Source organism: Sylvia atricapilla, chromosome 16 (assembly GCF_009819655.1).
Source record: "Sylvia atricapilla isolate bSylAtr1 chromosome 16, bSylAtr1.pri, whole genome shotgun sequence".
Taxonomy (NCBI): Eukaryota; Metazoa; Chordata; class Aves; order Passeriformes; family Sylviidae; genus Sylvia; species Sylvia atricapilla.
The window spans coordinates 22,089-46,417 of record NC_089155.1 but is presented as its reverse complement, the minus strand read 5'-3'; the positions used below and the strand labels follow the sequence as shown (position 1 = coordinate 46,417).

Below are 24,329 nucleotides of genomic sequence, written 5' to 3'. Positions count from 1 at the left end.
CTTTTGCTTTAACTACCTGCAAATCAAGGCAGGTAATTCACCAGTTACACCATTCACATCGGGAAGTTGTTGATTTCCCTCACTCAGAGAGCCCAGAAACATTTTTGCTGTTTTTTTTTTTTTTTTTTTTTTTTTTTTTTTTTGTTTTGTTTGTTTGTTTGTTTTTGTTTTTGTTTTTTTTTTTTTAAAGTTTAGAGCTTTGAGACAACAGGCCAACCATCTGACAAATTCTGCACGTACCAAAATCACAGCAGCATATCTACACTACTCCCAGGACCGGCACTATGAAATCCAAATCTTCAGGAGCGCAACAGCAGCTTTTCTTCTACTTATCCATACCAGTATTTTCCTACCTGACTTTATTTTAAGTTGAAGACAACAAGCTGTCACACCATTTTAAACCTACGTTTCACTAGCATGGGAACATACGATAAATATCATAAAAGCAATTCCTTCCTTGAATGCTTGAAGACTGACCATACAAAACAGTTATAAATCGTCCAAATTCATAAATTCATATTGGAGGCTTATTGTCAAAATAGGCAAAAGGCAGATGTTATCAATGGTTTGTTGCATCTACTGTAAATAAAATAAAGTAAAACCAGAGAAGTCAGCACTCATGGGGAGAAAGAAGTCGTTAAACCCATACCCAGGTGGAAGAGGACCTTGGCTGACTGTAGTAAGGGCCTGAGGTGAAGGATTTACTGGCTGGACTTGTCTCGACACTGGAGGAGTGGTGAGTGCAGGAGTGGCAGGAGCTGTGGTTGCGGCTGTTGCCCCCTCAGGGCTCTGCTCTGAAGGTGTATTTGAGGCTGTACCTGCCAGTGATCCTGCACTGGCCCCATCACTTTCTGTGGATGTGGATGAAGGACCATTTGCACTTGCTATGATGTCAGAGAGAGAAGAGAAAAGGCCTTTAATTGACATTTATCACCCATCTATTGCAGAAGTTACACATTACAACAGCAAACTTGCCAGAACTGCTGTTTCCACAGCCACATTTTGCAGCTCAAACAAAAACCAAACTGCAATTCTGTTTCACTGTAAAAATGCTTTAATCCAAGAATGGCCATCAACAGCCATTGAAACATTTTTATGTTTCTGATAAATATTTACTGTGTCTGCATTCTGTAAATATTAAATGATGATTAAAAACTCCTTCCTTGTGCTAATGAATTAATTATTTTCCATTTATTATTTGGAATAATAATTTCAGTGATGGTAAGCATAAAATTTTCAAGAGGAGATTTGATATTGCATGGAAAGTAACAATCACATTGGGAGGGGAACACAGACATTCTTTAAATGTTTTTGGTTTTATCTTAATGCCATTTGGTGGGTGGGGTTAGAAGTTGAACACAGGTCAAGTCTCATTAACTAACTGCACTGGAATAATCTTTTAAAGTAATTACCGTATTGCAGAGCCCATCCAGACCCAGCATTTATCAATTGTAATACTGAGACTACCAAAACATTGCATTGTATGAGGGGGAAAGAATTACACCAAAACCAATCAAGTAACTTTTCAGAATTAGTGGCCTTCAGGTAGTTTTTAAATAACTAGATTTTAAAAAACTACCCATTTTAGCAGAGAAGAGGAATGAACGTTTTAAGCGCTGCAACTTCACAGATTCTAACTGCAATTGTAGAAACCAGTAACTTGTATCTCAGAACCCATATTATCAACTTGAGGTAGTTCTGTGAGTTCTTCAGTGGATTTCACGTCACCCTCAGTGGGTGCCTTAGTGCAGCAGCAGCACTCACTTGTGTTCTCCTGGTCCCACCTCCACTTTCTGTAGCATCATCACTGACTGCCACCATCCCGAGCAGATGTGGAAACAATAAATTTCCACTAACAGGAACAATGACCAAACAACACGTACCAAATGTGAACTAAAAAATACCCCTTCAGAAATGACCTGCCAAAGAATTTACCATCAAAAGTGCAGTTAAACATCAGGAGCAGAAACAGTTACGTACACTTAAGGAGTGCCCAGCCCGATGGACGTACCAGCGACTGATGGAGGTCTGCGGGGAGTGGGAGGTGGCGGCCTGGCAGGCCTGGGAGGTCTGGCAGGTTTGCAGCTTCCATTTGTAAGTAATGGAGAGTCACTGCCATTAACAGTCTTGTTTTCACTGGAAGCAGCATCCTCACAGTTTTCAAGGCCATTTGAATTAGTCCTTTTGTAGGAAAAGACACAGAGAACTGTTCTAGTGGCGCATAGGTACCATGGAACTTTGCAAATGACAGAATCATGGAAGAGTTTGGGTTGGGACAGGACTTAAAGCTCATCTTGTTCCAGCCCCCTTCCAATAGACCAGATTGCTCTAAGCCCCATCCAACCTGGCCAGAGACACTTTCAGAGAGGTAGAAAAGATGCATAAAAGACACTAGAATGCAACAGTTACAACTAGGTGAAATTCATAACATTCAAAATACTTCCAAGTAGCTATACATCTGTATAAACACACTGAGAGTTTATCTCCTGAGGTACTTGAAACCTCTGTCGATCGAAACCTGGTGAAAGAGAGGTATATAACATCTGCCACCAAAATCTCCTCTGTCATTTCCCAATCTGACAGACTTGCCCTTAGGTCCAGGCTCTGGATTTTGCTGCTCAGCTACTTCTGCCCATGAATCCCTAATGAGACAAGCAGCTAACTAACACCTGAGAACAGCCTGTGTGCCTTTACTCCACAGGGCAGGTATATGCTCAGAACATACAAAATGCTACGAAGTTTTTGAAATATTACTTATGCATCTATATTTTTCCCTCTAAACTCAATTCTGGAATAGGCTGGAAAATTTAGGACTAAGCATTAAAGTTCTGACCAAGAGCTATGAATATAAACTGCTCAACCTTAAAAGAATTAAGAAACTACATAGCAGTACTGACCCATGCTGGGCTGTTCACCTATGCCTAGCTGAGTATTATTCTGATATATTTGTAGCTCCTTAAGCAGAGTTAGAGGCATCTACACCTTTATTCTAAAGCATTTTATTTTCAGAATATGTTGGGCAAAACAAAAACACTGTCAAACAAAATTCTAGTGGATTTACAGGTCAAGCACATAAGCCATCAGAAAGAGGGTACAGTTTCAACCCAGTATCTCTAAAATTACAATCCTTTAAATGTACACAAAATAAAACCCAGTCGGTAAGGCTAAGTAAATCACAAATCATAAAGAAGCAAATAAAATCATGTTCATTTAACCTCAATATCATGGTCAAACACACTTTTGCTCTATACCAGGTGTGGTGCACATAATTCATACTACACCAACCCCAAAGTAAATGACTCTGAAAGTGGGTCCAAATTATTAGTGACCTCAAGTATGTAGGAGGTTTAGCCCCAGTTTTTCAGCCAACCTCCCCTGGTTTTTCCAATATTTCCAAAAATGGAAAGAAAATGGACTAAAAGCTCTAAGAAATAATGGTTACAGAATTTGTGTTTAAATTCAATTTTTCTATGATACTCAGATGAAATTTCAAAGCAACTATCTCTAGGACTTTAAAAGTGCTCCCTAGAAAGACACAGTCTTTCATGCCCTTGTAGAAAGTTGCTTCCCTGATCATTTACAAGACCCTCACAACGGCCACAAGATGCCCCCCGGTTGATACCAAAACCGAATCATTATTACTATTGCTGTCATTATTCTAATATACACTTCGGTATTCTGAATAGCCAGACATCTAAACATTCTTTCAAACACAAAAAGGAAACAGAACAAAACCAAACTTTCATGGGAAGCCTTCAGACGACATACCAAGAATAAGCTGTTAAAAAAAGGGGAAATTTAGCTTGGCTACTCCAGATGTCATCCAGAGTGCTGTGTCTCGTACAGATCCTTAAAATACTTGTAATACTGGGAATAAATTAAAATAACATGGTGCTGGGCACACTCTTATCCTACCAGGCATCAAGGTTCATAATCCGATATCAGCCTTAGTGCACTTAAAGTGCCAGACAGCTTTTGGGATCTTCTTAAGAAAGCTAAATATAATTCTGATACCTCCATCCTATAAAGCAAACCCGTGTAAAACATCCAGTGCCATTTGTCTGGGGCTTTTAAAATACATAATTTACTTTGGGTGATCCCTGGGAGAAGGATAAAGAACACAAAGGGAAAAAACAAAAAGATCAGTTAGGTATGGGGGCAGAACTGGGGCCAAACAATGGAGCTGAGCAACAGTTCATTATTTTTGTTTAGGGCATGCTCAGATTTTAACAGATACTGCTGCAGGGCATATTCATAATTTTTTCATTGTCTTCTTTACAAAACACACAATTCCTCTTTCAAAACTGTGAATACTAAAAGGTAGAATAATGAAAAAAAAGAGGAAAAAAGTCTTACCGTGTATCACTCCTTACTCTGGATCTTTCACTCTGTGTAGGACCTTAAATATCAGGAACAAAAAAACAACAGAAGCATAAGCAACACTGAACCATTTCCAAGGAAAGCAGTGGCCTTTAATGCTCACACCTCTGTCAAGTATGGAGGTGAGACACTGTGTGCTGCTTATCTACTGGGTTTCAAAGCTGTACATATTTTGCATGTCTCTATTTGTGTGTGTGAATACAATTTTTTTAATCATTGCCACTGTAATACTTCCACCTTATGGAAGATGTAACAGGACATCATTTGACTGTATGAATATTCCCAAACACACACAGTTAATAACACTGTCTTTCCTGCAGTATAAAGCAGTGTTCATTCTTTTAAGTGAAACTGGTTTTTCATACTCTCTCCCTTTCAGTGATGGCAGGCAGAGCAGAAAGGGCAAAAACTTCACTAAAATCTCCTCTCTGGCTGGCTGGGGGCTTTGTTTTCTGGGGCTCTCTAGCTCAGACCCTTCCCCTTCTCAGTAAATAATTTAACATAAAGGCATTGAAGCAGGTACAAAAATATGGCTGCACTCCAAAAGCATTACAGCCTATATTTGCAAATGTTTTGCAAATGCTCATTCAGCCAGCTTGGAAATATTTGCCTTTTGTGCCACTATTTGCAAACTTTGAATACGCAGCACAGAACTGCTCATTCATGTAGACAGCACCAATACTTTATTTCCATAGACTTAAACAAATGTCATCAATAAAGAAATCAGTTTTCAGTTCAGATGAGAACTGTGGACAGATCTAGGCCAAAGACAAGGATGTAGTTACAGAAAGGCTTAGGATAATGTGCTGTTAGTGGACTGTGCATGGAAGGAATTAAATGCCAGCAAGAGAAATCTTCAATTAAAAGCATCTCCATAAAGAATGTGTTTGCCTGAAGTGCCTTTAGTCTCTACAATGTGCCAGACGACTTTAACATTTAACTCCTTTCCTTATGTGTTCCAGTCCCTTGTTTATCTGGGAACCTTCTACTGAACTTGGGGCCTTTGTGTGAAGCCCAACCCCATAAATAATACTCAATGCCATTACCTGCATGACTTTTCTCAGCAGGTGAACTTTGGGAAATCCAAGAAAGCACAGATGAAAATCAAGTATTGCATAAAAGTAAAATTTGGTACTTTCACTTGATATTTCAATCCCTACACGTCAGCCCTGCTCTGTAAGTCAACAAAATCCCAGCATTTGGCTTTTACTTACAAATAAAATTCCACACAATCAGTTTGTGCAAATGATCCTTCTATCAAAATGCAAAGAAAATGGACTAAAAGCTCTAAGAAATAATGGTTACAGAATTTGTGTTTAAATTCAATTTTTCTATGATACTCAGATGAAATTCCAAAGCAACTATCTCTAGGACTTTAAGAATGCTCCTTAGAAAGCCAGAAACCTAGAACTTGCCAATTAAGTGTCCAGCTGGTCAGTACTGCAGACAGCAGTCTCTCTTGCTGCTTTCTAGGAAAATAACTCTTACTTAGTTCTACTTCTCAATGCACAGTATTTCAGAAATGCTCCACTGTCCAGCTTCAAGGGAATTAAAAATACCTTTTCATTTTACTGTAATTAGAAATTTTACATGTATTCAGGTTTTCAGTTAAAAAAACTGTACACACCAACTAAACAAAAAGTGGATCTCTCTCTGCAGCTCTCCAAAGGGAACTAAATCTATGAATACATTTATTTAAATGAGCTATTTTAAGAAAAATTAATATAAACCTAGGTCTCATAGTAAGCAGAACGCTTAGTACTAGGATGATAATGAGATCAAACCAACTTTCTATTTTTTCTGTTTATGATGTTATTAAAATTCAGGGAAGCTAGAGGCTTTCATTAACATTTGGGATCACTAGATAAAAGTTTGCAAAGTCCAGAAAATAAAGATGCTGATCTGGTTTTTGTTGCAATAAGGCTGAATGTCTGCCCTGTGAACTATGACTCTAGCTCAAACAAAAATGTATGAAATTTCTGACCTCTATGAACAGAAAGTTACAGAAATTGCTGTTATTGAGCTTACTTAAAGACTGTGTTAAAGCTTCCCCAAAAACGGCTTTGCATAGCAGATATACGTAGATTTGGACTGAAAGTTACTTACTTCTTGTACTTGAGGCTTCCCCATTGGTCAGGAGCTCGGAGTCAACCTGCATCCCATCCAGACAGACTGACAGATCTCCCACCACTTCTGCTGGCTCCCTGTCACCGACGAGGTGCAACGTCACCACTACCTGCTCCACTGGAAAAGAACACAGAACAAAGGGAGCTTACCTTTCTCATGCTTACAGCATGAGAAAAGAAGGCCTTTTATTCAAGAAGCCATTTGCACACCTCAGTGATCAAGGGGAAAAGAAACCACCCCCAGAACTATAGCTCTGCCTCTCCATTTTTTTTGTGTGCGGTAAAGCTGAGCATTTTCCTGTATCATTGGAAAGTTACTGTTTCTACAAAAAGGGGAAAACTGGAGCATCATCTTGTTGCTACCTAGAAAGGATTCTTATTACAGCAGAGATTGAGTCTCACATTTCTACAGCAATTAATGCACCTGGCCTCAATATAGAGTTAGGAAGTGTAATTTACTTTGTTCTTGATTAAGAGCAGATATTATTTCTGTCTTCTGCCTAAAAAGCTTCACATTTACCCAATGGTATTGAGATTCACATTCAGAATGTGAATATTTTCCATCATAACCCCAGACCAGTGGTATATTCAGGGTTTTCAGCGAAACAGAACTTTAAATAAACATTCTTGCTGAAAGGGTTTGAAACAAACCCCAGTGAGCTCCAACAGGTGCCTGGTGCCAGACAGCAAATGCACTGACCCACAGGGATTTTCACCCAGGTTCAGCAGGACAGACACTGCCAGGAGAGCATCTCTCACTGCTGTCAGCATTCTCTATCTGCAACACCCATGTGTGACAGTTAGGAAGCCAACACCTCTTAAACAGACAGAACAAAAGGAGGACAGCACAGAGCTCTGTGCTGCAGCCCCATGAGTGCTGTAATGGCTCTACAGAATTTTGTATTTCTCCTTCAAGCTTCTGGGATGCACATACTGCCCAAAGCCCTAACTAGTTCCAAGATTAATGAAATAATGCAACATATACCTGTAGCACTATTTAAAACAAAAATAACTTTACACATTTCCTGTCTAGCACCAGTCTCAACCATAGTTTTAATTTTTAAGCTATGTAAAAGGAAACTCTTCTGTTTAATTAGCCTTTCACTCAGTCTTGCACACACTAGCAAAGCGAAAAGCATCTTTTTTTCAGGGACTTCATAGCAACCTGCGTATAACCACAAAAGATTACTCTGAAAAAGAAGGAGAATGCTCATAAAAGCAACTAGAAGCACCAAAAGGAACCCTTAAGGGCCATTTTCAGAGGTGCACACAGCATTCATGTCCACTAACAGACAATTCCTGAGGAACTCTGTGGCATTCCAAGGTACCCTCCACCTTCGACTTACGTTTCATACTATTGGATTTCAAAGTCTCATGAATATCCAGAGCAGCACTTCCCAGAAGGACATCAGACTTTAATGTTTGATGGCTCCAAACTCGAAAGTTTAATTTACTTACAGGAGTGACAATTCTGAAAAGAAAAAGTAGAGCACTGTTAGGGGATTTATTGGTGGGGAAGGGGGTGAGCTGAACCATGTACTTCCACTGTCACGAGAAGTTATTTAAAAACAAAGAAATAACGGTGGCAATGTCAAACCATTTCCAATTATCACATTCTCATGTCACCTGGATGTGTCATGTCAATCAAGATTGTTGCAAGACTGTTCACAGACCAAATGTATTTTTTGTTATTACTATTTTAAGGGAAATATAGAAAAACTAGTAATATACAGTAAGTTCTGTGACAGCAACTCCAAAGTAATTTTTAATACTGATACTCTTTTTCCATAAGGAACACTCTTAATGTTTGTATAGTTCTAGATTATTTTCATTGTGAGAAATGGGTACAAACGACTGCATATTTTCTCAGTGGATAACTGCAGCTGTATATGGTTGGTAAGTCCAGATTTTCACAGAAGGCAATCTCTTCAGAAGATCCACCTAACAAAATCCAAGGAGAGGAACCCCAAGAGGATTCACCCTCATTTCCAGAAGCCACTACACTTTTTCTTTTTATCTTGAATCTGAATATAGGCATCTGTGCCAAAATATTTCCTAAAAACCAATTTACCTCACTAAGCTTCATGCAGCTTTAGTGCAATTTTCAATGAAGTTGATATACAGGGAGTGTCTGTGCTCTGCTCTTACTCAGCAAGAGCAAAAATGGCCCATAATACAAATGTATTATTGTATGGACTTGCACAGCACAAACCACAAACATTCCCATTAAAATACGAAAAAGGCAAGCTTTAAAAGGTAGAAGAAAATTCTGCTCTTCTACATTACATGCATATAAAGTGCAAGATTTTATTTTTTTTAATATATCTCAGTGCAAAGTAAGGTAATAAATAGTAGTAACTAAAACCTCACAATAATCTAAGTTACAATAAAAGTACAGATACAAAAAAGACTTTTCCTCGGGCAATGTTCCAGGTACTTCAAGAAGAACAGTCAACAATTTAAGTACAAGCAAATCACAGAATCACTGAATGGTTTGCATTGAAGGGACCTTACAGCCTACCTCATTCCACTCTGCTTTCCACTATCCCAGGTTGCTCCAAGGCCCATCCAGCCTTGGACACTCCCTGGGATGGGGTACCCACAGCTTCTCTGGGCAACTTGTGCCAGGGCCTCAGCACCCTCCCAAGGAAGAATTTCTTCCTAATATCCTACCTGGCATGCCCTTGTGAAAAGTCCCTGTCCAATGTGCAAGCACAGAATGATCTTTATCCCAGTGTTCCATGTGACATTAGGAGAAAATTAGATTTTAGGTGTAAAAATACCTTGTGTACCTTCTTTATTCACAAATACTTGGCCAAGCAAACATCAACAGCTATATTCATCTTGAATCTAATGTTAGTTTTGTACTAACAATTTGCATAAACTAACTGAGAATTTTGGATTTGTGCTTGAATTTAGGGGTGCACAAGGCAGAGACAACCACCTGTGTTATGGCATGGTACACCACAGTGGGACATAAAGAACAGCTACACTTTTCACAGCCACAGAACTTCTGAAAACTGTAACTTTAAATATGACAACAAAAATGTGTACGGGACCATCAGTTTTAATACTAAATTACTTTACTGTCCTTACTACTCAGAGAATTAGAGCTCCTCTGATATCACACACAGCAATACAAAATATAGGTACAAGCACTGTAATAGTTTGTAAATATCTATTCCAGACTGTACTATATTTATTCAAAATTACAAAAATGTTACCACCTCATGCAACATTCCACTCCTGCCTTAAAATAAAAGCACAGTCTTCAAGCTCACTATCAATTGCTTTCATTTAGCTTGTATAAATTAGAAAATAAAACCAAACCTACACTGTAAGATGCTGTTTCCACTTTGGACTATTTGTATTGTTGCATTTTTCTGTCTTCTTTGACTGTCCATCTACTGAGACTTCCACATAAGGGCTAGGTCCAAACCATTTATTCTTTTCTTTTAGTTTTGCTGAAATAACTGTTAAGAAAGAGAAAAAACAGTAGTTTACTCAGGAAGATTTCAATTGCAAATAGTATTTTTCAGGTGGGTGCTTCAGTATTCAAGTGTCAGGTCATTGATGCCTGACTCAAGGCAACACTCAAGAAAAAAACCCACATTAGATGGGTAAAAACCTTCTTGCATTCCAGCTCATTTATACAATGCCACAGCTCACACAAATGCCTAAAACATGCAACAGTACTTTTGTAACATCAGACACTCTAATTAACCATAACCAGCACAAGATCCACAGAAGTGCTCAAGCGCTGAAAGCAGAAAATATCCTCTAAAACCTTCTGTCTATCACCAGCCAAGAGAATTCCTGAAGTTTATTACACTGCTTGTTAAAAACCTCTAAACATGATCTGCCTCTCATCAAGGCACTGTGGAAAATTGCCACAACTTCTCATGAACAGAGTATCACGGAGAAAATTAATTTTGTGTAAAGTTTTCTGTAGCTAAACAAACTTACTGAAAAGCTGAATCCAAACCTTGGGTTCCAGTAATTACCTCCTGTTCTAGCAACAACAAATCTGGACAGGGTTAGCAGCTCTGGAGCTTTAATTTTGGTGGGGAGTGGCTGTGCTGGGTATTGACCGGGGTTTTTTTTTTTGGTGTTTGGGTTTTTTTAAGGCATTCACTATTACTGACTGCAGCACTCCCATCTTTGCAAATACCATTGCAATGCTGCCTCCTTTACAATGTGTGTCTACCCTGATATTTGAGTCCCAAGTGTTCTTGGATTCACTGGCAACACTGAACTCACAAAACAGTACTGAACACAAAGATATTAGCATTTCCAGTTGGCCCCTGAATTCACTGTTCTAACAAAAAAACATTTTGCTCTTCTGAGTGTTTGTCACCCACCACAGCTTCACTACATCCTTAAAAAAGAGATGACTAATTCGGGCCCATCTGGCTAATCTCTCCAGATTCCCTTTATAGTCTATGCTCCTTTAGAGATTTAGAGAAGTAGCTTAGTATAAACTGTTCTGAACTACTCCCGAAGAAAACTCTTACTCTGTATATTACAGACATCACACAGAATTTAACTAATTCTCACAAACAGCTCCCCATCCCTTCCCTCCCATCTTCAGTACTTCTGTGCTATTATACCATCATACTTCGACATCTCTAATTATCTTGAAAACCTGCTTTGCAGCAGCAGAAATCAGCAAATTTGAACCTACTTTCAAGGTTTGTTCCTATCCAGACACCCTGAAAATTCATTTAAAACATTCATGAGGGCAGCAGAATGGGGCGCTGAGAGTAGGGCAGGTGAGAGGTAACACCAGCAATAGTTTTGCTGCAGATAATGGCTGAACACCTACAGAAATTCAGACATGAAATTCAAATACCTCAGTAGTCTCAATTTTAAACACTAAGACATTTATTCAGCTTCACTGTCTTTGTGTGAGTCTCAGGCCTTTAACAGGGAAAGCCTTTGGACAGCAATCACCACTTCAATCCTTGGCTCTGCTCTCCACCCCCATATGGAGGAGGTATCTCTGTGAAAACCTCTTCCAATTTCTCTCCAATCAACCTGTAGGGACAAGATTTCTCTACAGCCTCACAACCGACTGAGGAAACACAGAGCTTGTGACCTCAGAGGGACAGCTACAGCCTCTATAACTCAGTAAGATCCAACCTCCTTCTTAATCTAAAGCTTTCCCGTCTATTTTTGACAATTCTTTTCATCCCCACAATATCCCTTTTCTGAATCTACTGCATATCCCCACAGATCTTCACAGTGAGGGTGCAAAATTTACTCCTGAGGCTTCTAAGCAGAGACCTGCACACACCCCTGGATCTCCCATTCAGTTTTGATGCCTCAGTTAAATTTCCAGAGAGCAAAAGTGAGGAAACATTAGTAATCAAGTTTCAACAGCTGCTCTGTTGGTGAGGCAATACAAAAAGCAAAGTCTGTAATGTAAATCCATTTCCAAATGATCCAGAGGTGTTCAATTACAGTGATAGCCTCACCAACACTTCTGTCAAATTTTTTACCCATTTCAATGGTGGCCATAAAAACATGTAATAAGGGAGAAGCTGTAAGTCAACTTTAACAAACAGCAGTTCTCAGGAAAAAGTGTTAATTTGATATTACGCCATGTTTCAGCAAGTGCAAGCAATATCATAATGCACTATTACATTTCCAGAAGGATTCCCTCTACAATTTATTTAACAGCACCCAGAAAGAAAATCCCTTTCTTTTTTCTTTTACACAAATCTGTATAATTTCAAAATGCATTTTAGATAAAATCCAGAATAAAATAGTTGCCAAGTAATGATGGCCTAACATCAATCTTGACTTCTCCTGGGCATTTTGCAGTGCAAAACTTCCTGAAATGCAACACAGTAAACTCTGTTTAATTGTGGAAAAACATTGTCACACTTCTAACCAGAAAAGACAGATAATTTCAGAAGGCTCACCAGTGATCTGAAGCTGTGATTTCATGGACAACCCACTGGCTGGTCCTGATCTGGACCCACTGCCAGCCATAATATGGGCTGGATCTTGAATCTGCATAAAGAGAGAATGCAAGCATTTCAATACTCAGAAGCTTAAAACTTCATCTGGTTTTTGACACGTGGATACATTAGTGCAAACAAACCCACCACATTTGTTTTTCGTCTAGTTCCTTTCCCCTTCCCCAAAGCACAGAAAATCCCTTAAAAAGGGCTCAAGTCTCTATTACATGACATGTAAGTATTCAGGTTCTAGGCAAAAAAGGTATTTTTATTTTGTCACTTCAATTTGCCAATTAATGAGTGAATGATGTTCTAATTCCAAAGTCTGCTATACCTCTTATGTCTAAAACATCTGCTTGTCTTAGTATAGTAAAACCTGGAAAAGTTTATCTTTCTGTATCAAGTACTACTTGGTTTTAAAAAATAAACAAACACTACAATCCACAAGCATAGCAAACAGACTGAAAATAAATTATTAAATGAAAACGGGAATTTCTAATTTAGAGAAACCTGCTTTTGTATCTTTTTTGTTTTTTCCTAGTCAGAACAAGTCTAGAGACAGGGGCTGTAGCTCTACAAAGCACTTAAAAAAGGAAACACATCACTTTTGAAAGAGAGCAAGACAACTTTCAGCCACTGCAAAACTTTCCTTCCTGGCACACCCCACCACTCACCCCAAGGCTGGTCTGACCTTCCCAGCCCCAGGCAGCACAGGTCCCTCCTTGCAATATTTGTTGGGTTGTTTTTTTTCGGGAAGGAGGGTGGGGGCAGGCAAAGTCGACAATGGACATCATAGAGCTTCCAGAAAAATTAAATTGTGTACTATTACATAAAACACAGAGATCACTCTGGAAATACCCAGATACCCCTGTCACCTCTCCATTTATAAAACACATTTCACCTCAGCATCTCTTACCAACTGAACTCCACTGCAAAGCCTGCTGCAACTTCCAGACCACTCACAGCATCCCTGTCATGCCATGTTCCATCCTTTATGCCACTTCCACACCATTTCCCTGCTCAGAACCTACTGCAAACCATTTGTGCACCTCTCTGGGTGACCCTCCTCTTGTGGGGCTCAGCTCATCAGCCCTGAGCCCCCACTGAGGCTCCACTTTGGGCAGCCACCAAATGGGATCCCAACGCAGAGCAAACATCCCGTGCCAGTTCTCAGGCCGTTTTCTGCACACATTACTCCCAACTAGGAAAGGCAAGTGTTAGCTTAGGTTAATGCTATCTGTGAGTCAAAAGACTCCATTTATGAACTTAAAATTGATAACACCACAAGCAGTTTATCTAACCCCAAACATATTCAGCCACACCAAGGAAACCACAATTTTTACAAGAAGATCAGGTCTCGATACAGCAACTTTCTTTTTCAAGGCTGCAACCTGAAGCAAATGTCTGTGACAGTGACTGCAGAAATTTTAATCCCACAGGTATTAGAAAGTCACAAAATGGGTAATTCTTGCATCCTGCAGCCTGCTGATGCAAGTGTACCCTATTGCAAAATGACTTGGTCAAATAGTATTTGGTGTTATTAGTAGAACTCAGTGCTGTGTGCTAAATTTCAGATGTAAATCACAAATTTAAATCATGTTAGAGTGAAAAATATTTTAATGGAAGTACTTAAAAAGTAGCCTAAATTTAAATTATTTAGAGGGCAATTCAAAATTCTGCTTCTATGACTGGTTGTACCAACCTCCCTGGGTATCCTTTATGCTGTATGAAAGCAATCAGATTACATCTACACCAACACAGACACACTGGATAGTCTGACGGAGTTTGGATTTACAAAAGAGCTGCCAGTTCCCACCTGGAGAAATAACATTGCACAGAATACACCTGGGATCCCTGAAGGGGATCACTCTGAACTGAACTCCCACACTAAGTACTTACACCATACAATACTCATTCAGAAGCACATGTTAAAGCCAACTTTAATTTCTAACCCAACAAATACACTCCTTAAATGATTTTAGTAACAACTGATCATTTTCATTGAGAATATGCAGAGAAGAACCTAGCAGCTTAACCACATCTGAAATGAGTGTCCTGCAAACACCCGCTAAGTTAACACATGTGGATGTAGAAATGTGTATGTTGGGAGACACAGCCTTCACCAACAACCAGCTTAAGGAAAATTCCAGGAATATACTACCTGCCAAAACTTCTTAAAAAAGAAACTGGACTACACATTATTTAGCTCTCTCAGCTGCTAGAAAGTTTCTAATTATTTTTGAACAATAAAACTGAAGAGTCTTATTTTATTTTACTCTTGCTTAAAATCTAGATGCTGCTCACTTACAGCAAGCTCCATTAATTAACCAGGAAAAGCAGAGTTCCAGAGGAAGAAGAAGGAAGTAACAATTTACCTCTGCCTTGCACTTCAACATCCCAACCTCTCTTTCCATGCTTTCTAATACCTTTACTGCAGTGGCTCTTCACTCCCCTTAAGTGCCTGCTGAAAAAAAACTCCACAAGCAGAATAGCCGGTTCCATGCCAAGCTTCCAGCAAAGACTAATCATGGAAAAAAACACAATGCAGCTTTTCTTTCAGCTGGGCACTAATTTAAGTCTCTTCCCTATCATGCATATGTATACTTTATCTGGATTTTTCACAACTCATAGAAATTTTATCTATTTCTCTACCTCCATTAAGTTTTTAGCTGGAATACATAAGTAATTTAGAAAGTCTTTAGTGCAACATACAGGAAAATGGGAAGAGAGCAGGTGGAATTATATATACCTCACTGTGTTACGAAACAAAGCTAAAATATATTGATTAGCCAAAGAAGAATCTATGGTGATTAATGAATTAGACTTAGAAAGAAGCAAGAGTGCAAAGGCAGTAATGTCATCAGCCACACATATTCAACTACTGTCTAATTGCACTGAATTTTTAACATTTTACTCCTCTTTATTTATGTAACAAATACACCAAACATTTTTTTTTTGTTTGTGTGTAAAAAATTACTCTATTAAAAGCTGCAGATGATTTCAACTCAAAAGCAGCCTAGGGCTACTTATAAGCCTAATCACAAAATGAAAAAGCATACACTCCTCAATAATTGTTAAAGTACTTCCACCTAGTTTTATTATAGATATGATACTTAGGAAGGTGAAAAACAAACGTCTTTATAAATTCAATGTAATGCTACAAGCACTTTCACAAGTTGAAACTGTCATTCCAAACCTGGGCATGCATGTTCAGGTTTTTTCCTGCAGTAGAAAATTAAGCACATCTTCATGGATATTTAGGGATTTGTGTATGTCTGGGTTGGGTTTTGAGGTGTTCTTTTTTGGTTGGTTGGTGTTTTGTTTTGTTGTTCTGGTTTCATTATGTTTTAAATTATAGTAAACTCCTATTGCCATTTTTCTCTCAGATGCTGCCATTCACTTCCAAGAAACTGTCAGAATCTAAAATTTAGGAACATTAGCTGAAAGGTTTGAGAGCTGTAACAGAATGACTGGGGCAGTGTAATGGATATTCAGAGCATGATCAGGTAGGCACGATTTTCTCAGAAATAAACAAGATTTTATATGCCAAATTCTTCGGCATATAAAAAATAGAACAGAGAAGGAATATCTTCTTGCCATTAAAAATAAACCATTGAAACTGGTGTCTGAACTTCCTCAGGAGCTGCATACCTGCTCCAAGGGAAGTTTGGTGCATTTTCATCCAAGACAACAAATTTCTACTACAATTTACAGTGTGAGGGGTGCGAAGGAGGAGGAGAGTGCAGCCCAAATGCTACACTGGGAAAAAGGAAGGCAGCAAAAGAGGATCCTAAGTTATTTTTCTAAGAAATCATGAGAAAGCTGCTTTTCTTCCCATCTTTTTAACAGTGCTTCATGGTTAAAGCAAGGGAAGGGAAGAACTGGGGAGGAGCTCCTCAACCCACAAAATCAGGGAGCATAGACAGAAGAAAAATGCTATCAATAGACTGAGAGTCCTTCACTGTCACACCAGTTTAACTTGGGTGACGACTTTATTCAGCACTGGAATTTATCTGGTAAGGAACCAGCTTACTGAAGAAGGTAACTGTGTTTTATATTTATTTGAAAGAAAAGAGGACACCAGGGTGAGAATAAAACTCTGTGACTGTATTACACACCCATAACTTTGAAATATGTTGGCACATGCTCCCTATACTTTAAAAAATACTGAAATAATTGCACATTGTTGGCTGCTTTAAGTCTTATGTTAAGTCATTATTTTTAAGAATAGGCTAAGCTGCTCTTTGCAGGTGTTCCTATCAAAAGTACATTTCAATTTCAATAATGGAGAAAAAACACTGCAAAATGAAAAAAAAAAAATCTTGCATATGTAGAAAATTTAAAAATGTTTTTGAGAACCTCACTATGTAACAGGAATACAAACTTTTGGAAAAAGCATAAAATATACAAAATTTTGTTTTAAAAACTGCATGTAAAATGTAACGTATCCCTTTTATCAACAAGTATATGTGATAAATATATGCACTTTTTTGTGTGTGAGAAATTATAGAAATACTTCCTCTCCTTCCCCCCACACACTGAAGCATCTCTTTAACTGAAGGAATGCAGACTGTGGCAAAGGTTTTTCTCTTTCATGTTCGCTCTAACTATACAGTTAGTCCAGGCAGAGACAGGGCATTTGGCAACTTCCTTGCTTAGTAAATTTGCAGTTACTTTAACTGTTTAAGTTTCATCTTTAAAGTAAAATGTGGTTTGACAAAGCTGGTTTTAGTGGTTTACACTTTTTTCCCCTCTAAAATAAGTTTTAAGGACGTGGTCAGGTTTGCTCAAACAAGTCAAAAGACAGAAAGGAAGAAACTGCTGAGTAATCAACCAGGGAGAAAAGAATAGAAACAGATTTTAAGAGTGTTGACTACACACTGGAAAGGGAAGTAATTATGAGGTTTGCATCAAGGGGTATTTCTATAAGGAATGGATCAGAGAGGTTTAACACAGAATGCAGCTTGGCTTCCTTTGGCGATGACTTTTGTGAGCAGCACTACATCCATTCACTGACAAGTCTGGAAAGTCCGAGAAGTCTGCACCATAATACGACTTGCTGGAATTTAAAATACCCAAACTGTCTTCTGAACAAATGTGAAATACATGGTGGGTATGAAAACAGGCTGTGGTTTGGATTACTGAGCTGTGTGGTCCTGTCTCCCCTGCCATCAGAGTCAGCACAGGCACAGCTCCCTGCAGCCTCCATACTCAGGTTATGCCGGTAACAGCAAATATCCAAGCAGCTGCTCCAAGAGCAACAAGCGATCCCAACTGAAAGATTGGATCGGAATTAGCTAATTCAATACACAGGCTAAAAATGTATTTGTGGGGAATACAATTTAATAGGTTTGGGAAGCAAACCAAGTGACACAACCTTCAGAGGTTGCAAGGAGGGACAAGCGAGATATGTAAACCAAAAACACAAATGAAAAGAGGTGCCCAACTTCTGTACCAGTCCTACAGCAGACTTACTAACGAGAAATCCTCGATGCTGAAGTAGAAGCTTCATCTACTATCCAGTCTTAAAATTGTGTATTTTATTTTTTTCATACCTGATCCATGTATACAATATATATGATCTACTGTACTCCTGCCTCAACAAAGGAATCGCTTTCTTGTTATATCTCCTTGCAGATGATCATTTCCTGTACCCTTTCCAAGGACAATGATCTATCAAGAGTCAGAAGTAACATCTTCTCGAAATCAACAGGTCTAATTCTACAAGTGAGATTATCTGAATCCATATGAGCAAATATACCTTATAGAGAATGTGATGAAGATGCTAAATTGAAATTAACAAAGTAGGGATGAAAATGTGCATAAATCAGCTAAACAAGTGTTAAAATGGCTTTGACTGATAACAAAGGCCACTTCTTGCAGGAATAAAACTGAGGAGTGTTTGTGTCAAGGCCAGGATGCCTTCACTCTGATAAGATTCCAGCACAGACGCCTGACCAGCAAAACAGCCTGTGCCCCAAAGAAGCGTGCTAACAGGGTTATGTCACATCACATATGTCATTCCATTTCCTGTCAGCCCAACAGGAAAACATATTATAGTTTTAAACAGATGGATATTCCAAATAAGGAAAAAACCAAGCAGCACTAGCATCCACAGAAGATTTATGGAAGCTGAAGTAAGCCAGATTCTGAAGCAAAGGACTAGCAAAAAACAACTCTTGACTCCCAAAGGATATAAAATATCTGTATGTGAAGTGGTTTGTCGTCACCAACAGGAACCTGAAGCATAGTAAGCAGCGACAGATACCATTAGTTCCATCCTCTGCAAAGCATAAAAGAGACACTGGCTAGCTCACCTCAACACATGGAAATGTTCTGGTGTCTGAGAGTGAGACACCAGTGAGAGGAGGAGTTAATGAAATGTTTGCCAGGGTATAAGTAATGTGAGATTTTGAAGATAAATGTCACATTGTCCGTGGCAAAGAGACTGAGTCTCTTTACCCTCTAAACTCTCATACTTAGTTTTGTTTTACTAACTTCCTTCATCCTCAATGCAACATGAATGATAATGAGCATGATACTATATATATACTATATACATTGCATCAAAAAATGATTGCAAACAGATCTTAAATTACAGCAAAGACTAAGAAATTGCATACTATCAACCTTGAACAACTTTTCTAGAAACAATTATTTATACAACAGTAATCCTCAGTGCTGATTCCTTCTTGTTCATAAATATCTACCACTTCAAGAGAGAACTGAGCATGGAAAACTACTCTGAATATGAAGTTTTTAAGTTGGAAGTGTTGAGAAACATTCACCCTGCCTACCAAAACAAAGACAATGCCCAATGAAAGGCAGAATAACTCTGGAAATGTAGCCAGACACCCAGTGACTTTCCCTGAATAGCTGGGATCACCAGGTAGTGTTCCTTGTGCAAATGGCACAGGTTAGAAAAACTGGTCTATCAACTTCAGCCCGAAGAGAAAAATGCTTCCAACACTGCTTCCAGTCCCAATTAAACTGTCTTCAGGCCTCCCAAACTGGAAACCTACAGCAAAATTATACAGAATTCAGTCATTAGAATTTCTCTGCAATGAGAAGCCTGCTTATAAAACCTGAACCTCAGTAGAAAGAGTTCACATGACTTTTTTCTACACATATGTAGCATTTGATCCTGAATAAAAGAATGGGAAAAAGACATGTAAAGAAACAGAATTGCAATATAAAAAAATCCAAAAAAGATAAGCACAATTTGACAGTTTTTCACACTCTCAGCAGTACATCAGAAATTCCCCATCCACAAGCTGTTCTTAGACTAAAACTGTGGCAGGCAGAACAAAAGGGATAAAATTGGCATTGCCACCAACTCAGACAACTTCCCAATGGATTTCCTTCCTAACTAGGAGGATGTTAGCTTTTACTAACTTTTAAGAAATGCTCAAAGAGAGGAAAAAAAGAAAAATGTACATGAACATCCTATGCCTTTGGCTTCATTTCCAAAAGCCTGGCAAGAGCAGCCACTGCAGAGAGCTGCACAGGATAATTAAAACCATTTGTGAAAACAAAAGAGATGGTCTATTTTTATTTTAGCCATTTCCTTCTCATGGTACAATCCATTTCAAAGAGGACAACAATTCATATATGCAAACCATTAAGCTAAAACTGGTTCACTGCTGTAATCTTCAAAATAGAGAAAATGGCTCTACTTAAAATGGCTGGTTCTTAAATGCTGTCACTGGAAAACATTTATGAAACTTGGCACGCACAGTAACCTCCAGTACAGAGAATTAAGCTACAATTAAGATGACAGAGGAGACGGCAGTGAAACCAAAATAGTTGTAAGTAACTACCAGAAACTCAAACAGATATCTGAATTACTGGATTTACCCATATTAACTGGACATTAACTAGACTAACTCCTGTGTTTTACAAACCACTGCTTTTAGAAATTAATTTTGGCCCTTAAAATTCTTTGCAAAAAAAAATTTGGTAATCACACAGTTTCAACACAATACTGCAGTGACTCAGAACTGTTTCATTCTAATGCTTCTGTGATGAGGTTTCAGGAAAATTTCCCAGTGGGGGTTCACAACCAGAACAAAATTACAATCTGTGGAGTGAAAGGTAAGCAGTTACCTAGCTTCTTGCAAAGCAAGACAAATTGCTTTTCATTGAAGAAACCAGATAGTCAAGCCTGTTCCTTTACAGCTGAGAGTTCCCAAGTGTTATCATGGGCTGGCAATACACAAAGTAAAAGCTCATTTATAGGGGTCTGTGCACTTTCATCTGGTTCATGATGGGCAAAACTCTTTCCTAGGTCCCCTTTTCTGGAAGGTCAAGAGTTTTAATTCACTGCTGGCTGCCTTTTCTCAATGGAAACCCCTAAAGGTGTGAGCATACAACAGTTTTACTTATCAAACACATCTAATCATATTTGGTTGAGGAGGCAGAGTGAGCACTTGGCAGCCAGCCATGGTTAACCCACTCCATTGTTCTGCTGTGACCATCAGATATTTTACAGAATGACTTAAATGAAGTTCAGCTTTCAAAACACAAATTAAAATGACAATCTGAAACCCACCAGGTGACATTATTGTGAGAGTTTATGCCCTTAAAAGGTCAAAGTCCTAGAATGGGGAATGAATTGACTATATAGTGAACCAACTTCTCAGAATGAGCAACACTCTTCTTCCACAGGGAAATACCTTTTTAGCATCTCCAAAATCCCTCTTATCTTAAATAATTCTGCTACTAGGACTTTATGATTGTTACAATAGATCTCTAACAAAAAAGGCATCAGGTTCTAGCAGTCAGAACTCTCGTATCTTGTACAAATTAATTACAGATTCCCCTTTTAATTCTTCCACTTCCTTGCACTCTGAACCATGTCCTACATGGACTTTTGAGAAAACAGAGGTTAAAGAAATATTATGTGCTGTACCTTCAAGGATATCCTTCCTCAGACATGAAGAAGACAGACTGAAGCAATGTAACCAACAGCATGTATTTCCCTAGCAGACACTAAAATATTTTATATTTCACTTTTAAAAACAACTGTTACATTTTTAGGTTTCTATAAAGAAAGTACCAAGAAAGTATAAATAGTATTTTTTCAGTGGTAACCTTGGAAGAGAATTTTCTCCAGGGAAAAGCACACACTTAGCCAGACACTTCCAAGCAGTCACTGTTAAACTGCTCTGACATTAACCTGACCAGGTACTTCAGAACATTTAGTGATTTCTATAAACTGCAGCTGCTTGATAAACACAATATCCTACAGCATGCAGCTTCAGTTATGGCTCACCAAAGTAACATCCCACCCTGACTGTAGAAATACATATATCTGTTTTGTAATTCAGAGATCAGGTTTCCCAACTCAGCTCCCATTTTATCGGAAAGGACAACTTTGAGTCCAAAGAAGAACTGAAGAGAAGTAGCAGTAGATAGTTAACAAAACAGTACCCAAAGCAATAATGTTTTGTTCCATATGTCCTGTAAAAGCTTATTTAGGCCTACAGCCATGTTTAGCTTCAGTTGGCTTAAAGGCAGAGAGGCTCCTACAAAGCTTGAGCATTTTAGTCAAATATTCATGGTACCGTTCCCAACAGGTTATTTTAGACCTTACCATGACAGCATGCAAAGGAATCTTCTGAAGAAGTTTACCCAAAATTCCTTCCTGCCTGTTGCTATGGGAAGGGGAAGGAATGAATTGATCTGGAGGCCTCTGCTTATCACTGTTTCAGCTGCAAGACACAGTAGTGAAAAGAGATAGTCACATAAATCCACAAGCTTTAAGCTACTTATTCATGTTATTCAATTAATATCTGATCAGAGCAATGAAATAATGTGATCACTCAGAGGAAAAGTATCAAGCCAAAATTTTGCATTATTTCCCTCCCTTAGGCAATTTTCTTACTTATAATCTGTTAACTGATGTCTGCCTGGAAGAGGTAATTCAAATAACCTTCTTTTTAGCCATCTTTTTGCAGATTCAACAGTTTTCCTGCAATCCAAGAAGTTAGTAGGAGCAGTCAGGAAAAACACAAATTAACACTTATGTACTTAACACAAAGGCATTAATGGATTAAAAACATGAAACATATGACACATGAACAAAACTTGAAAAGGTGAAAAGATACCAGAAAAAAACCCCAAAATTTTGCCTGTTATGAAGAGCCGAGAATATTAAGGACAAGGAGACAAAATACACAGAACAGACACTGACTTTGAAGTCAGGGTACCTAATCTTGTGAAAAATTTTACTGAGGATGAGAAAAGTGTGCTTGGTTTAACTCTTGGAGATTTCTGGAAACAGTCTAAACAAGTGCCAAGCTACAATTTTATCTTTACTTCTCAGATCCTTTCCATGTACTTTTGTTCTTTCCTATGTTGTGCATTTAAGCAAAACACGATCTAAGACTGATATGAAAATAACATAAATGAAAGTGGGTTACTAAAAGAGCATACAAGGATATCCTAAAACAAGAACATACTTCTAGGAACTGCTTTCAATTTCTTCCTCTTTTTCTTTAATAGAAACAAGCAATAATTTGTGCTGGAACCCTCCAAAACAGGGAGCATCAGTGCTAACCCAAGCTGTTCAATGTCTTGCAGAAATGTTCACTACACTCATGTAGGAGCAAAACATAAGTTATAATAAAGGCATCTTAACAGACATTCATGTTTGCAGATACAATGACAACAAAGTGTGTGGCTCTGAGGCTTTATACAAACACATGCTATTTTACTAGGGCATAAATGTGCATAATTTATATAATAATATAATTCCATTCTTAACATGTCAGCCTTTCACATCTCCCAGCCACACTGCTGCTGAAATCTATCAAGAAAACTAAGCATTAAATATGAAATTACAAAAAATATGCATTCCCTAGAAATTTTATTCCTCTTGATACTGGCAATAACACAGTAAGAGATTGCTCACAGTCGAGATTGCTTACTTCTGTCCGAACTTTGTACCACAAATCAAATTGCTTCACTAAAACCTAAGAGAAAAAACCTAACAGTTAAAATAAAACCCCCAAACATTGTATATGACAAGATTTATTTCATTATATGATTTAATTCTTAGAAGTGCAATCATTTATTCAGTGTATGTTTGTACATTCCTTTCAGATGGCTTCCAGCTGAATGACTGAGAAGAGCTTCCAAGCTAACTCCTTTAGAAGGACTCCCTGCTCAGTTTTTCAGCTACTCCTTTAATACCTCAGGATGTGTATTTCCCTGCCTTTTATTAATAACAATCCATATAAATGCTTCACTTATTCTCAATTTAGGTGTTTTTTTTTTGTTTGTTTCCTCTTGAAGACTTCCACTGCTGCTTCATTTTTAAAACTGGTTGATATAATATACGTTCAGAGAAAATCAAAATAAAAGGAATAATAAAAGCTATATTTAAGAATAAGACTATTACCCTGAAGCTTGCACCAGCTAATTGCATTGTCATATGGCTTCTAAGCCTCACTGCAGGAATTACTCACCAAAACAGACTCCTATTTTCTTACAGACCCATTTTTACCTCCTGTACTGTAACCTTGCTAAAAACTCTGTGCCCAGACCTTTCAAAATTACCGCAGTCAATGTGTCTCTTTTTTGCTACTACCTCTTTCACAATGGCACAGCCTTTTCCAGTGATGGTCTCTGAACTCCTCCATAAGGATTTGCCATGCCCACACCCACAAGCAGTGCAGTGCAACAGGGGGGCCAGGCAGGAAGGTCTGCAGACCTGAAACTCACATGAGATATGTTCCTGGAGTTTTAGTTTGGAACAGCTCTACTGGAATCCCACCGTCCCACATCAGCAAGATCACCGCCTCCAGCTTAGTTGCACCCAAAACCAACTCAGCTTCCTTGATCCAAGATCATT

The 24,329-nt window shown here is 38.4% G+C and overlaps 1 protein-coding gene across 5 annotated transcripts in view; it reads right to left on the bottom strand.

Moving 5' to 3' along the window:
* ITCH (itchy E3 ubiquitin protein ligase) overlaps window positions 1-24,329 on the bottom strand; it is a 64,043-nt gene that overhangs the window by 26,861 nt on the left and 12,853 nt on the right. For 3 of the 5 annotated variants that reach the window (XR_010744831.1, XM_066330456.1, XM_066330457.1), the window contains exons 2-8: window positions 12,434-12,524; window positions 9,841-9,979; window positions 7,853-7,977; window positions 6,487-6,624; window positions 4,357-4,399; window positions 2,012-2,181; window positions 650-884 (exon numbers count right to left, since the gene is read on the bottom strand). Coding sequence is in view for 2 of the 5 variants with exons in the window: in XM_066330456.1 (XP_066186553.1) it covers window positions 650-884; window positions 2,012-2,181; window positions 4,357-4,399; window positions 6,487-6,624; window positions 7,853-7,977; window positions 9,841-9,979; window positions 12,434-12,524 (941 nt within the window). In the remaining 3 variants the exon portion in view is untranslated. Of the gene's footprint in view, window positions 1-649; window positions 885-2,011; window positions 2,182-4,356; window positions 4,400-6,486; window positions 6,625-7,852; window positions 7,978-9,840; window positions 9,980-12,433; window positions 12,529-22,067; window positions 22,169-24,329 lie in introns of those variants that run through there. The other 2 variants (XR_010744830.1, XR_010744832.1) reach the window with 2 other exon arrangements.